The sequence below is a fragment of the Trichomycterus rosablanca genome, chromosome 6 (assembly GCF_030014385.1).
Source record: "Trichomycterus rosablanca isolate fTriRos1 chromosome 6, fTriRos1.hap1, whole genome shotgun sequence".
NCBI classification, from domain to species: Eukaryota; Metazoa; Chordata; class Actinopteri; order Siluriformes; family Trichomycteridae; genus Trichomycterus; species Trichomycterus rosablanca.
In genome coordinates this window covers 7295330-7309986 of record NC_085993.1, presented here as the reverse complement: position 1 = coordinate 7309986, position 14657 = coordinate 7295330, and the positions used below count along the sequence as shown (strand labels likewise).

At 36.9% G+C, this 14657-nt stretch overlaps 1 protein-coding gene across 1 annotated transcript in view; it reads left to right on the top strand.

Moving 5' to 3' along the window:
- Window positions 1-9739, top strand: part of pik3r5 (phosphoinositide-3-kinase, regulatory subunit 5) — a 47713-nt gene extending 37974 nt beyond the window's left edge. The window contains exons 11-20 of the mRNA XM_062996548.1: window positions 80-874; window positions 1067-1133; window positions 1656-1770; window positions 1907-2038; window positions 2714-2807; window positions 3355-3431; window positions 3979-4072; window positions 5386-5468; window positions 7230-7345; window positions 7644-9739. Coding sequence (XP_062852618.1) covers window positions 80-874; window positions 1067-1133; window positions 1656-1770; window positions 1907-2038; window positions 2714-2807; window positions 3355-3431; window positions 3979-4072; window positions 5386-5468; window positions 7230-7345; window positions 7644-7782 — 1712 coding nt within the window. The 3' untranslated portion in view covers window positions 7783-9739. The remainder of the gene's footprint in view (window positions 1-79; window positions 875-1066; window positions 1134-1655; window positions 1771-1906; window positions 2039-2713; window positions 2808-3354; window positions 3432-3978; window positions 4073-5385; window positions 5469-7229; window positions 7346-7643) is intronic.
- Window positions 9740-14657: the final 4918 nt, after the last annotated feature.

Sequence of the window (14657 nt, the reverse complement as noted above, 5' to 3'; positions counted from 1 at the left end):
TCTGTGGTCCTCAATGTTGGGCTCATTTTTTATTGTCTTATCTTGTCTCACAAAGTTTCCTTCTCATTTTCCTCCACAGACGTCTTGAAAGAATTTTTAGAAACAGATCCTGAAATCTGCTCCCTCCTGTCTGAAGAACAAACCGAGGTGGAGGAAGTAGACGAAGAGGAAGCTGATGAGTTAGAAGTGGAAGAAGAAGACGAGGCAGAGGAACGGGATGAGATGGACTGTTTGGACCCTCGGGCATCCATGTTCTCCACCACGTCCTCTTTGTCCACCGCATCCAAGGACTCTATGTTGTCCTCATCGTCTGATGTCTCTCCGTTGTCCACCCTGTCGTCGTCTTCTCAGGCATCGGGAACAGACAGTGACTTCTGCGAAGATGTGGAGGAAGACTGTAACACTCTGATGCCAATGGGCAAAAACAAAAGTGCTGGACTGTCTAAGCGTCTTTCACGTCTGTTTAAACCACGTGGAAACTCTCTGTGTCGTGCCAAGAGCTTAGGAAACACGGACTGTAAAGATAAAAAGGACCTTTTACCCAAAGTTCGCTCCAAACGATCCAATTCAGTGCCTCAGCAAACGCTGGCACTAGGGGGGTTAATACCGAATGATAGTGGTCAAACACAGCTGGTACGTTTCAGGAAGCGGCCGATACTGAGCAGTAACGAGGAGCAGGAGGACACCGTTCTCATCAGGGTGATGGTGTTTGGTGCGGATTACATGGCAGGAAAGCTGGCACGGGCGTACAACAGCCTGAGAATTAAAGAAAAGATCTTACCACGATTAACTAGACATTGTGAGATCAAATTCTTCTTTGTTGCCATCAAAAGAGATCAGACCGGAAATGGAGGAGCGAGTCCGTTCTCTGCTAGTCCAGTAAAAAATACACATGTGAGAGCAAAACTCATTTCATCTACTACCCACCCACCTACTAACATACCTACACACCTATTCTATATGGACAAAAGTACTGGGACACTCCTTCTAATCGCTGCATTAATGTTTTTTTAATTTTTTTAGCCACAACAGTTGGTAACAGGTGTAATACATCAATTAAATAAAGGAAATATATGCTTACAACTTTGCAGCAACAGTTTAGGGCAGGCCATTTCCTGTTCCCGCATGACTGTGCTGGACATGAAGAAAATCTCGGTTTAAAGAAACTCCATTGACCTGCACAGAGCTCTGACCTCAGCTTTTCTGAACAGCTTTGGAATAAACTGGAACATTATTTGGGGCTTTCTTGACCAACATCAGTGTGCAGCCATACAAATGCTCTTTTGGCTGGCACAAATACCCACAGACATATTTTAAAGCTGTTTCAGAAGAGTGGCTGTTGCTATAGCCAAAAACGATCACATAGAGGTCAATGTACTATTTGGTTTTAAAATTGGATGTCCAGCAACTTCACGGTCAGATGTCCAAATACTTTTGGCCATATAGAGCACATCATTCAATTTACCTACCGATTTACCTGTTATTTAGCATATCTACAGTCTACATATTTTCAAACCAACCTGTGTATTATGTGGTTATATTTTTCAGTTTTGATTGGTTGATTGAGCCAGTTCCTTCTTTTGTTGTAGCCTTATTTGGTCAAAGCTTCCTGTAATTGTGTACATGTTTATTTACGTTGTGTAGGAAGTGAGCAGTGATGTGTTTGAGTACAGTACACATGATATTGCTCACCTGCTAGGCATGTTGGACCCCTGGTACGAACGAAACATAAAGTGCCTACTGGACCTGCCACTACATGGGTTGTGTGAAGTAAGAATAAACACACACTCACACACACATACACACATACACACAAACACACTGATGGTTCTGCCAGTAATTCTCTCAAAAGTGAGAAACAGTCAGGAAACAACTTTGTGTGTGTGTGTGTGTTTTCACCCAACAGACAACATCCAGATCCGATTTAGATGTAGTGGACAATCAAGTAGAAGGAAAGTTACCCATCATGGCCGACCTGCTGCTGTATTACTGCAGAAATGCTTCTCGACCCATTCTGATACAGCTTTACCAGGCTGAGGTACACACAGACATACATACATACACACACACACACATTTCCACCACCCAAATGTAGTGCAAGCATTAAATAAAACATAATTATTTACAGTTCTATTACAATATGTAGTGACATTCTTGCTGATTTGCATCTGAGCTGCATTTTTATTGGTACAGATGTATTATGTGATTATGAATGAGGTGATCACAATAAAATCAGTGATTTATGATGTAGTGATTACTATCCATGCATCATTCATTTCCAGTCGCTAATTGTTGACCTTTAATTTAAGGGTGCATGTGTGCACAACCCCTATCAGCACCATCGAGAGGAAAAAAAGATGTTGTACTAAAATCTGACTTAGCAGAATTTGTACATATGCACCCGTTTGGCGTGTGTTTAGAACCACACAAGTGTTATGCCAAATTCTGCAGACTTGTAGTCATTTATTGGTTATGTAGTAGAGCAACACTCAACTCGAATTTAAGCAACACACATTTAAGTACACACGGCAGTTTAAATTCAGTTGGGGAATTGGACACGACAAGATTGGGAAGAAGAGGGAAATTGCAAAAAAAGAATAAAAAAATTCAGGGATGTGTTTAATACTCAGGGGTGTAATATTGTAATGGGTTGCTATAAACTTCTCTGTTACATTTCTGTTTTAAATAATTGACTGTGTGTGTCTGTGTGTAGTTGACGCTGGCTGGAGGAGAAACGAGGACTGAAGTATTTATTCACTCACTGGAACTTGGGCACACAGCTGGTACAAGAGCCATCATGGCCATGGGTAAGTGCCATCCTACAGATTGAAATATTTTTTTGATTTTTCCCCCTTTATCTCTCAATGTAGTTGTTGGGTTCTAACACAAAGCCTTATCGTGTACAGAAATACACTCCATACACTGAGCTCCATGAACTTATTGGACATCCCATTTTAAAAACAAATAGTGTGCCGCTCAGGTGGCACAGCGGTAAAAAGACACACTGCAACCAGAGCAGGATTCTGAGTACATCGTATCGAATCCTGCTCTGCCTCACCGTTTCGAGGCTGAGTGGCTGTATGAGCAACGATTGGCCGGTTGCTCAGTTGGGGGGTGGGACAAAAAATGAGATTACGACCTCTGTCGGCTGATTAGAGGCGCCTGCACAGAGATGAGGAATAGTGCCCTTAGGGTGTGTCTCTCCGCATGCAACGCTGGGTGGCGCCAAACTCATCAATGTGTGGGTGGCAAAAATGCATCTTAACTTCTGTGTGTGTGTGTGTGTGTGTGTGTGTTTATGTGTGTGTGTGTGTGTGTGTGTGTGTGTGTGTGTGTGTGTGCGTGTGTGTACAGGAGCAGCAAGTAAGCGGTTTGGTATTGATGGCAATCGGGAGGCGGTGCCACTCTCCCTGGAGCTAGTCTATAACCGGGTACATTTTGTTAAATAAACTTATAATAATTAAATTCCTAAAACCATTTAAATAAGTTAAATATTTTAGACTTAAATCAGAAAATTTTTTAAAATGTAAGGATCCAAGCGACTTTGAATTGTGATGCCTAGATGACTGGGTCAGAGCATCTCCTAAACGACAGGTCTTGCAGGGTGTTCCTGGCATGCAGGGGTTAGTTTTTACCAAAAGAGGTAGATTTGGTGAAAAAGAACATCATGTTAAAACACTTTGCCAACTATAAAGCATGGGTGTGGATCAGTTATGCTTTGAGTTGTGTGGCAGCCAGTAGAACAGGAAATATTGCACGAGTAAATAAAAAGTCTGAGAAGGTGAAATGTGATGCTGCAATTAAACCTGCCAATAAAAAAAGATCTCAGTGGGTAGCTGCGTTAAGCCTGGGAGAATCCAGTTCACATGAGCACACTCCTCACAGTAACACCACATTTCTATTGGAAATATTCTATTTTCTTCTATATTCACAATATTACACAATATTATTGCTCAGGCTCTCTTTTTTTCTGTACAGGTGTATATTAGTGGGCGGAGTCAGAAGTCGAAGGTTGAGAAAGTGTGTACCTCGATAAATCTGACTAAGATGTGCAGGAACCTCGAAGAGCTTGGTGAGTCCTACATTATTTAGACATTTCTTAAACCTTTAACCCACCACAACCCTGACCAGGATCAAGCACTCTGAGTTCTGAGGCAGGTTTATATTTGGAAAGTATTCAGACATTTTGACTTTTTGCACACTTTATTTTGTGCTGAGTAAAAAGCATATGATAGCCCACTTGGAGTATGATAAAGGACATGTAAAACACTTCAAACTGAATTCTTTTGGTATCACTATGCTGGTGAAAAACAGACACTGCAATTCACCTGGGTATTACCATCACTACAGTGAAACACGGAGGTGACAGCATTATGCTGTGGGAGTGCTTCTTAGCAGCAGGGACAGGGAGACTGATAGGAATTGAAGGACAGATGAATTAAAAATGATACAAAAGCATTCTTGAAGAAAAACTCGGACAGGACTAACAGTTTTGATAGTTTCAAGACTACAGGGACCTGAAGCATACAACCAACTGGAGTGACTTTAGGGCAAGTCTCTGAATGTTCTTGAGTGGTCCAGCCAAAACCCAGACTTAACCCTATTGTATATCTGTAAAGAGAACTGAGGGTGGCAGTTAACAGACGACTGTCAACAGGAGTTTAGGAGCTACTATGAAGAATGGGATAAATTGCCGTGTGGAGATGCACCCAAGAAGACATGCAGCTTTTATTGCTGCCAAAGGGGCTTCAGAATTTGGGAAAATGGGGTGTGAATACTTTTGTGAATAACAGAGTTCAGATTTTGATTTTTAATTTATTATTCTGGATGATTGTCATTCAATAATAATAAGAGTACAAAAGAGTACTAAATACATGAACAAACCATATTTATAATTAATAATAACCCAGAATACTGGGTTTAGGATAAGGTATGTGGTAGCACTTTCTACTATGGCTAAAAGGACAGAAAACATGTCCAGAACAATTTCTATATAAAAAAAAGAATTACAGATTGTACATTATTTCCTTTCTTTATATTTAAATAGTTTTTTATGGAAAATAAAATTAAAGTGTTTATTTGCAGTCCAGCTCCAATAACAACCAATTATGGAGCAACAATTTTTTACAGCAGTGATTTGGGTGTTAAATAACTTAAATAAATGATGTTTTACAAATAGTTTTTACCTGAGTCTTCTTTGTGTAATATCACATTTTATTTATGACAAATATTTACCAATCAGGAAGGGAGCGATTACCTTTTCTAACCGCTGTAGATAATTTTCATGACAGGAGCTTTACTACTGTATATACTGTATTTATATATTTTTAAAAGCTCAAGTTAAATCAGATCAGCTGTGAAATAAAAATGCTTGTGTGTGTTTAGATCCTAAAATGGAGTGTCTACAGATGACAGTGACAGAGGTTTTGAAGAGACAAAACTCCAAATCTAAAAGAAACTACAACCAGGTAAATAATAACAATAATAATAAAGTCCTCTACCATAACGTTAAAGTGAGTAGTAGCTTAAACTTTATTGTAAAAGTTCCTAGATTGCTGTGATGAGTGACTGAAAGCTAAGAACATTTCTCATAACCAGTTTATATGAAATAATAATCTGTAGATTTACAGTTGTGTGCAGGAAGGAAATGTGGTTTATCAGTGCAAAACAACCAAAACGCCACCAAACACAAACAGTGGTTAGTTTAGCGCCGCTTGTCACGCTGTCAACACACGCTGCACACCAACAGCAAACCCGTAATCCTGTTTTCATCTCCCGTTTTCACTTTTTGGTGTTTTTGTTTTTGGTGTCAGTGAACCACAAAACTCATCAAGTACTTTCAGTTTGAGTCTGCAGCTTTGCTATTTAGAAAAATAAAAAACATTTCATTTCATTTTATAATTTTCTTACTGTTTTTGCATCCCCAGGTGTGTTACACTATGTTACAGTGAAAAATAATAGAATAAAAGTATAAATATTTACATATAAACTTAATGTATAAGAATTCTAATTATATAAACAGAGGTGTCAGGTAACAACTCATTACAGTTACATTACTGATACCTGCTACTGAAACACACTTTTCATTCACTTTCTCAATTAAAACATTTTTTTTGTGGATTTTCTTTTAATTTGAATAAATCTGCTGGTCAGAATTTTACAGACAGCACATCTGTTAGTAATTCATGTCCCTCAGCTCTTTTAATCTCAAACAGTCACTGCTGATAACTATCAACAAGCTTCTGTAACAATCTGATAAGATCTTCGACCCACTTTACCTGACAGTAAAGTGTAGACAGGGCAGGAAACTTGACTTTTCTATTACAATTTGTATTCTCCTCATTCTTCTTCTTTTTATTATTTCAATTAATATTACTGCCACGGTCATTATTAATATTATTATTGTTTTTCTTCTTCTTCTTCTTCTTATTATTATTATTATAATTATAAATATAGTAACTATCATTATCAATATTATCAATAATCACTATAATAACTATTATCATTATCAAAATTTTATTATTATTATTACTTTATTAGTAGTAGTAGTAATAGTAGTAAAAGTAGTAGTATCAATATTATTATTATTATTATTATTATTACATCATTATCATCAATAGTATTGTTGTTGTTATAATTATTTGTATTATTATCATTATTTTATTATCATAATGTTTATTATTATCATTAATTTTATTTATTTATTTATTTATTCTTTTTTTGATGGCATGTCGACACCCAAATCATATCTGCCTGTTTTTTTAAGGTGGAAGTAAACCTGAGTACTTAAGGGAAATCAGTGCTGCTACAAGAACAACAATGAAATAAAATAAATGAAAGAAAAGAAGCAATGTAATGTTAGACTGTAATCGAATGTAAATTTAATAAGGATGCACCTGTGTCCACATGAGATTTCTCTATGTACTTCATTTTTCTCTCACCCTTTGCAAATGTGCTGAAGGTATATTTGAAGCTCTAACTTACTGCTCATGGATGTGAATGAGTGACTTGTGACACACACCCTTTTTAAATTTTTTCTTGATAAGGTTAATAAAGAAAATATGTTGAAATTGTGAATGAAAAAACAACAAAAAGAATTGCATTTGGTCTTTGTTTTCATTTCGAAAATTTGACTAGTGTTGTTAAATTTTTTGCATAGTCATTTCATATAGTTTCGTATAATATAATATTATAAAATTAATGTACTTGTGTGTGTGTGTGTGTTTCAGCAACTGAGCACCACTCAGGTGAAGGTGGATAAGGTTCGAGTGAGCGGTGCTGATAACACCACATTTGCAGTGTGTTTGGATCAGGATGAGAAGAAGATTCTGCAGAGTGTAACTCGGTAAAAAATCTATTTTATTTTAATGTTCTTTATTTAAAGCTTTATGTGGTGAGGGAGGACATGCATGTGGTTCGTGTGAGAGAGGAGGATACTCAGAACAGTTTGAGAAGAGAAGGATGATCCATTGTGGCGATTCCTAACAAGAACAATTCAAAGAAGAGGATAATTTTAAGCTTTAATATCCTACTTTATAGGATTTGTATGAGTATTAGATGCTAAATCAGGTGTGTGTGTGTGTGTGTGTGTGTGTGTGTGTGTGTGTGTGTGTGTGTGTGTGTGTGTGTGTGTGTGTTTACAGGTGTGAGGTGTCTGTGTGTTATAAGACAGACGGATCCTCTGACTGGTTGAAGATGAGAACAATGTACAGTCAGATTGAACAAGCCTCCTGTTCTTTACTCTGCTTACCCATTTCCACCTTTAGTGGACCCCAACCCTAAATCCCAAAACTGCACACAACCATAACCCGGATCCAAAAATTGCACAACACTGGTCCTGAACCCTTAATTTCTCTAAATCCCAACCTTGAATCCCAAAACTGTACAGCCCTAACCCCAACCTGGACCCTAAACCTGATTCCCAAAATTGCACAATGCCGGTTCTCATACTTTCAGTCCTTACAAACCCTAACTCCCAAAATCTGCACTGCTCTAACACTGAATCTACACATCCAGTGATGAACTGCTAAACCCTAACCATGACGCTCCTAAAGGCAACAGCTGAGATTGTAGGATGTTCTGACATAAAGCCTCAAATCATTCAATTCCAAACATTTAATCCATAAATTACCAAATGACAAACTTTAAACCTCAAAACAGCAAATCCCCAAATCATGAACATTTAAACCATTAAGTACATTAAAATCCGAAACACATCAACTACACCTACACCATAAAGACAGCATAACTTAAAAACCTAGTCCTAATCCTCCTAATTCCATCCGTGATCAATAAAACCAGAAAACCTCAGCTGTAAACTCTTAATCCCAAAAGTCTGAACATTTCAAATCCAGACAAGAAATCCCTAAATAAAATAAACAAATGAAATGAGTACGAAGCTTCAGATCCTTCCAGTTACATTTTTGGCATTTAGCAGACGCTTTTATCCAAAGCGACTAACAGTACTGTGACAGCATATTGTCTAAGCAATTGAGGGTTAAGGACCTTGCTCAAGGGCCCAACAGTAGCAACCTGGCAGTGGTGGGGCTTGAACCAGCGACCTTTCAATTACTAGTCCAATACCTTACCCACTAGGCTACAACTGCCCTCAGGCTGCCCTGTAGCCTCAGGCTACAACTTCCATGCACTTAAGTCCAATTTCATTTCATTAACATCAAGCGCTTTATCCTGGTCAGGGTCACAGCAGGCTCGGTTCCACAGAAAAACACTGGACACAAGGCAGGATCACCCTTGACCGAGTCCACCCAGACATTTGCACCAAAAATATTGTAGAATATTTAATTTACACCTACTGAGGATAAACGTAGGTCATGGAACACAACATTCATAAACAATCCAGTACCAGTTTCACAACCAGTGGATCTCAGTCCTTTAATCAGCAGCAGTGGACACAAGCTGGTATTACTGACTCAACCAATTAGTTTTTTGTGTTGGTTTTTTTTTTTTTTCACTGCCAACCAGACCTGCTTCAGTCCTGTCACATCCCAGCTCACAAATCTACAGAGCTTGCAGCCTGTGTGAAGTGGCCCACAGCTCTGTAGCATTTGTAATGCAGGTTAGGAACATCTCCTCTGCACATGGACTGTGAAAGGCCCCCAAATTTCCGAAAGCGTGTCAAATTTCATGCACAATTTACTTCTGCTTGTAATTTGCTTACTTAACCAGCAGATGGCGGTGGCGCCATATTAAAAATAAATCACTTGAACTTGTGTTACTTCAGGGCCAAACTAGAAATAAATCACTCAATATTGTTGGACTGTTTTTGTAGAGTTTACATGTGGTAGCAAAACACTGATTTACATAATGAATATAATATTATCACATTATTAATATAAAAATCTTTTAAAAAGCTTTACTGAGGATGAAGAATCTCAGTGTGTGCTTTCTGATTAGCAACAGCGCTAACTGAACGTCCCAGGTTTTAAAAACACTTTGTATGTATTTTGTTTAAATGTAAATATATTTTCGATATATTTTAGTATATTAAAGCGCTGGAGTATTAGAGAGGTTTTTATAAATAAAACTGGCATAAATGTAAATGTATTAACTGTCATGAAGAAAGCACAATATTTAGCAGTTGTGTTTTAAAGCCTCTCCAATAACGGTACTTTTTCACTCCTGTGGTGCTTTAATAGTGTTTGATTTTTAAATTATGTGATTTTTAATGTATAATATTTGTTATTGAGTGTAAATATCTAATAAAATACTTTATTATTAATGGTTTCCATGTCTAAATGATTTACTCTTACTTCAAGAACAGCTTTAATCCTACTCTGGCGAGCTTGATTTACTCATGTTCACACTGTCATGAAATAGACAAATCTGGTCAAAGCCACTTTTAGCTGCAGTAGAAACCTAACATTAAACAGTTTCTAGAATAATCTTTGGCATTTGTGCCATTGTGTGTGTGTGTGTGTGTGTGTGTGAGAGAGAGAGAGAGAGAGAGAGACAGAGAGAGACAGAGAGAGACAGAGAGAGACAGAGAGAGAAAGAGAGAGAAAGAGAGAGAGTTTGGCAATGCACTATGGCGCCAATGCTCGGCCTTCTGGTCTGCTTTGTAGAAAACTGTCCTACCCACACACATCATCATCAGAAGCTTTTTCCCTCAGTAAGAACATCAAAAATGAAAGTTTAGAAAACAAACTGCAGAGAAAAAGAAGAGAATTTAGTGAACTATTGAATAACGTGACGAGATTTTAACACACAAAATCCAGCTACGATGAGCTCCAAATGTTCTAATCATATCAAATGTTCTAATCATGCTAGTATTTAGTAAAAGAGGAAACATACTCAACCATGTGAGCTTCTGTCATTTTTCCAAAACATGCCAAGTGGACCACATTAGATCTTTTGTTGGTCTATATCAGATGATTCTTTATATCCTTTGCCATCAATGAGTCTTGGCCGGACAGCAATGTGTCGGCGGAACCCAGTAGACTGGCAATAACAATTTGGTCCCTATCAAAGTCCCTCTGCTGCATTAAACATGTGAACTATGTGGAACTACCATCAGCCATATAATAAATCCTTCACCCTCACATTCACCATACAGTGGTCATAATGTTTTGGCTCTCAGTGTATTGAAATTAATTGAACTATATTTGCAATAAAAAGATTGTGTATTTGATTTTTATATTCTCTAGTTATTTTCCACATAATTTTAACATGTAATTGTAATATTTGTTAGCTTACTGTATGAACTAACTAATTTAAAAGTGTGCAGCTAAAGCATAAATCCTGCAGAAGAAAGATATGTCAATCTATACTGGATTTGTACATTAGGGTTAGACCAAACATGTGAACCCTAAATTCCATAGTAGTACCACCACACAGAGCTGCAAATGTTTGTTCTAATTTCTGTCAGCAAATGCAGAGCTTAAGTTAAATGCAATTAGCCAATATAACTAGATCATGTATTATGTAACTGTATTATGGTGTATGGTACAGCACACGTACCAGTGGTAGCCTAGTTTGGGACAGTGGTAGCCTAATGGGTAGAGCTTCGGGCTATTAACCGGAAGATTGGCGGTTCAAATTCAGGCTCTGCTATGCAGCCACTGTTTGGTCCTTGAGCAAGGCCCTTAACCCTGTCTGCTCCAGGGGCGCCGTACGATGACTGACCCTGCGCTCTGACCCCAGCTTCCAAACAAGCTGGGATACATGAAGAAAGAATTTCATTGCACTGTACACCTGTATATGTAAATATGACAAATAAAGTATATCTCGTATATCTCGTACGTACTGTACTGAAATGTGTGTTTTTTTATGTACAGTACTACTGTGTATTGTTGTTTATTATTATTTATTACAGTATTATCTATTCTACAATTTGAGATTAAGGGAAAATATACTTGCATTTAAAACAAAAAAGACCATTTAAGACATTAGAAAGGTTAGGTAAGGGGGGGTTTGGGAGGTCTGGCACGGATTAATTCTATTTACATTATTTCTTATGGAAAAAATAGGTTTAACTAATGAACATTTTGATTTAAGAACAGCTCTTCAGAACCAATTAAATTCATGTGTCAAGGGTCCACTGTATTAGGTTATAATATCATTGTTTACTTCTGGTCATGTTCTCATTTACAGTAATGCATGAAGGAAAAAAACAGCCCACCGGGTGAGCAGTGTGGTTGTGGTTTAATGTAATGGTCCTTTATTACAGTCATACTTGCTGCAAATGCATTGCTGTTTGAAAAGCTTTTTCTCTTGCAAGATTTATACCACAGCAGCAAGGAAGATTTCAGATACAATGTCTCACATTGCATCCATCACAAAAATAAGTGAAATGTTTAGCCTAATAAAGTTCCTCTCTTTAGTCTGAACATCCAGCACTCGGAAAAAAATATTTGTTTTATAAAGTTTATTGCCTGCTGTATTTTATTGCTTTCTCGAAGTTAGGGTTGGTATTTCCTGTTTTTTGAAATGGCTGCTAAAGAATTCTCCAAATGGAGAAACAACCCTGTAAAAGATCTCACTCGCATGTGTATTTGTTTTATTTTTGGTGATGCAGCATGAAGCTTAAAAAAAGCAGTTTGTCCTTTATTAGTAAAACAAAAATGAATTCATCCTTATAAAACAGAACCCTTACATTTTATACTTTCCCAAAGCCCGGATTATTAAGGAAAAACTAAGAAGATTTACAGTTGGCTTTTTTTTTGGCATTTTAATTAAATCATGTTATAAAATAAACTAAAAAAAAAACACAAAATGATAGTTACAGGTTGTTCTGGCTCGATACCACTTTTTTATGTCTGATACCGATACTGCAAATTGAGTATCTGTCGATGCCGATACCAATCCGATACCATCATTTCTCCTCTCAAACAACTAAGCAATAATAATACACGTCTCAATGCACCATGGTTAATCTAGCTATTTAAATAACAATGCTCAGACTGTGTAACAAATATTCTAAAGGAATAAATACAGAACCTACAACATCACACTTATGCAGAAATTAATTTTATTTTAACTTTTACACAGAACATTTAGCAGCATTTTTGGCTTGTTTAACAAAAGTGTCTACAATTGAAAGATGTGAATGTCAATCAAACAGTATGGACCAATTAGAATTGACGCAAAATTGAGATTTTCTGTTGAAGTTCTGTCACGTTTTTAGATTATTAAAAACCAAAGCGCGCTTATTAAATTTTGATTTTGAAGAGGAAAACGGGAAATGGGAAACAGTGTAGTTTGTTTTATTTCATAACACTAATGGATTAATCGTTGAGTATGTGAGAGATCTCCAAGCCAGGATAAGGTTTTCTTTATCTCAGGTGAGCTATTTATCATTTTTAAAGCGATTTTAATTGTGTTTAAACAGTGTTTTTAGATGTGACAGTAGTAGATGATTTTTAAAAATGCTAAAAGTTTAAGTAGATCAGTGTGTTTTAATTTCTGAATGGCTTTTTTGGATGAGTTGTAGATCAGTGGCACATTAATGATGTTATGATGGTTAATGATGTCATCAAGCGTGAGTGGCAATAAACGGCACTCTGTTGGAACGTATCTTCGTGTGTATTTGCTTTACACACAAACAATGGCCTCATTTACATTAAGTGTTATTTACATTAAGCAACAGTATCAGAAAGGATTACATGTTTTTTCCTTCCGATATCCTATCCAGTGATTTGGGCCAATATCGGACCGATACCGAGTATCGGATCGGTGACAGCCCTATTTACAGGCAAAAATCAGCTTGTTAATCATTCTGTATAAGAGTTAAACAAATATATTTCACTGCATTCTGTTCAACATTGTTTAAATGATGCTTACAGTAACTATCAATTACCATAATAAATAACAGTTTTTCCTAAGATTACAGTATTTTATAATGAATGTTTTATTACAGTTATTAATGTAATAAAGCAGATAAGCAGATGTTTGGGTGTCATGACTTACTTGTCAAGTTGTTTCCTTATGTCTAATGTTTAAAATTGTTTAATAACTTAGTTTATTTTATTGGAAAGATTTGTATATTATCTAACGTTTTTAATCCTGACTTACTAAACCCTGACTGCTGCTTTAAATAATTATCTTTAAAAATGCTTTAATTGTTTTATTGATGTTATCCAGTAATTCAAAGTACCCTAATTACTTTACAAGTAAAGCATAAAACAGGCTGTGTATCCAAAGTCCATTTGGGCCCAAATACAGCCACAGACACAGTTCATCAGGTCTGCAACTTCCAACTTTGAATTAATTTTTAACTTGTATTGAGTTCTCAAGTTTAAGTCCTGGCAGTGCCACTGGCCATGCACTCAACAATTACTATTTCACTTCCTTAGCCACTGCAATAGTTGCTGGTTTGAGGCGCTGGCATGAGCAGTGGAAGAATACAGAGTATTGTGTGGTGTGATTCTCTACATGTCAAGACTCCCAGTAGAAATCCACCACTGGGCGGTGTAAAGATGCAACGGTAGCTTAGCAGCTAAGCCACTGAACTAGTAATCAGAAGGTTCCTGGTTCAAGCCCCACCATTGGCAAAGTACCACGGTTAGCAAGACCTCTAACCTTCAGTTTCTTGCACTGTATCAGCTGCTATCTGCTAACAGTGTGTAGTGATGTGGACCTCCTTAATCAGCCAGGGTGTTGTGCAAAGGGCACAGAGAAATTAAGCATATACAAAGCTGGGATGTAAAATATACATCAGACCATTTCTGCAAAATATTGGACACCACTTCAACTATGCCAACCTATCAATTACCCTTTTTTGTCAATTAACAACATTTAGTATTTTAATCATTTTGTAGTAAGATTCTATGTTGTACATAGAAACATCTGAAAAACAGGTGAGTTTCAGAATTGCTGGGTTGAGGTGTTGAAAGTCAAACAAGGTAAAATTTTGTCAGGAGGGTGTTTCCTGTAGAATATTATATATATGTAAATATTTTACTGTACAATACCATTCCAGATACCATGCTGTATAACAGGTTTAAGAATACCTATTTTATGCATGACAATGTATAATGTATGACATACTTCAAATTTTTTGGTATGGTACACAAGAATGTGACTGTACTGTGAATAAGTCCTCAACCTAGTCTCAAACATTATTACTCAACATCACTAATATTCAAACTTACTACTGAGTTTGTGGCTAGATTTAAGCCTATTCATTCGGTCATTTTCAA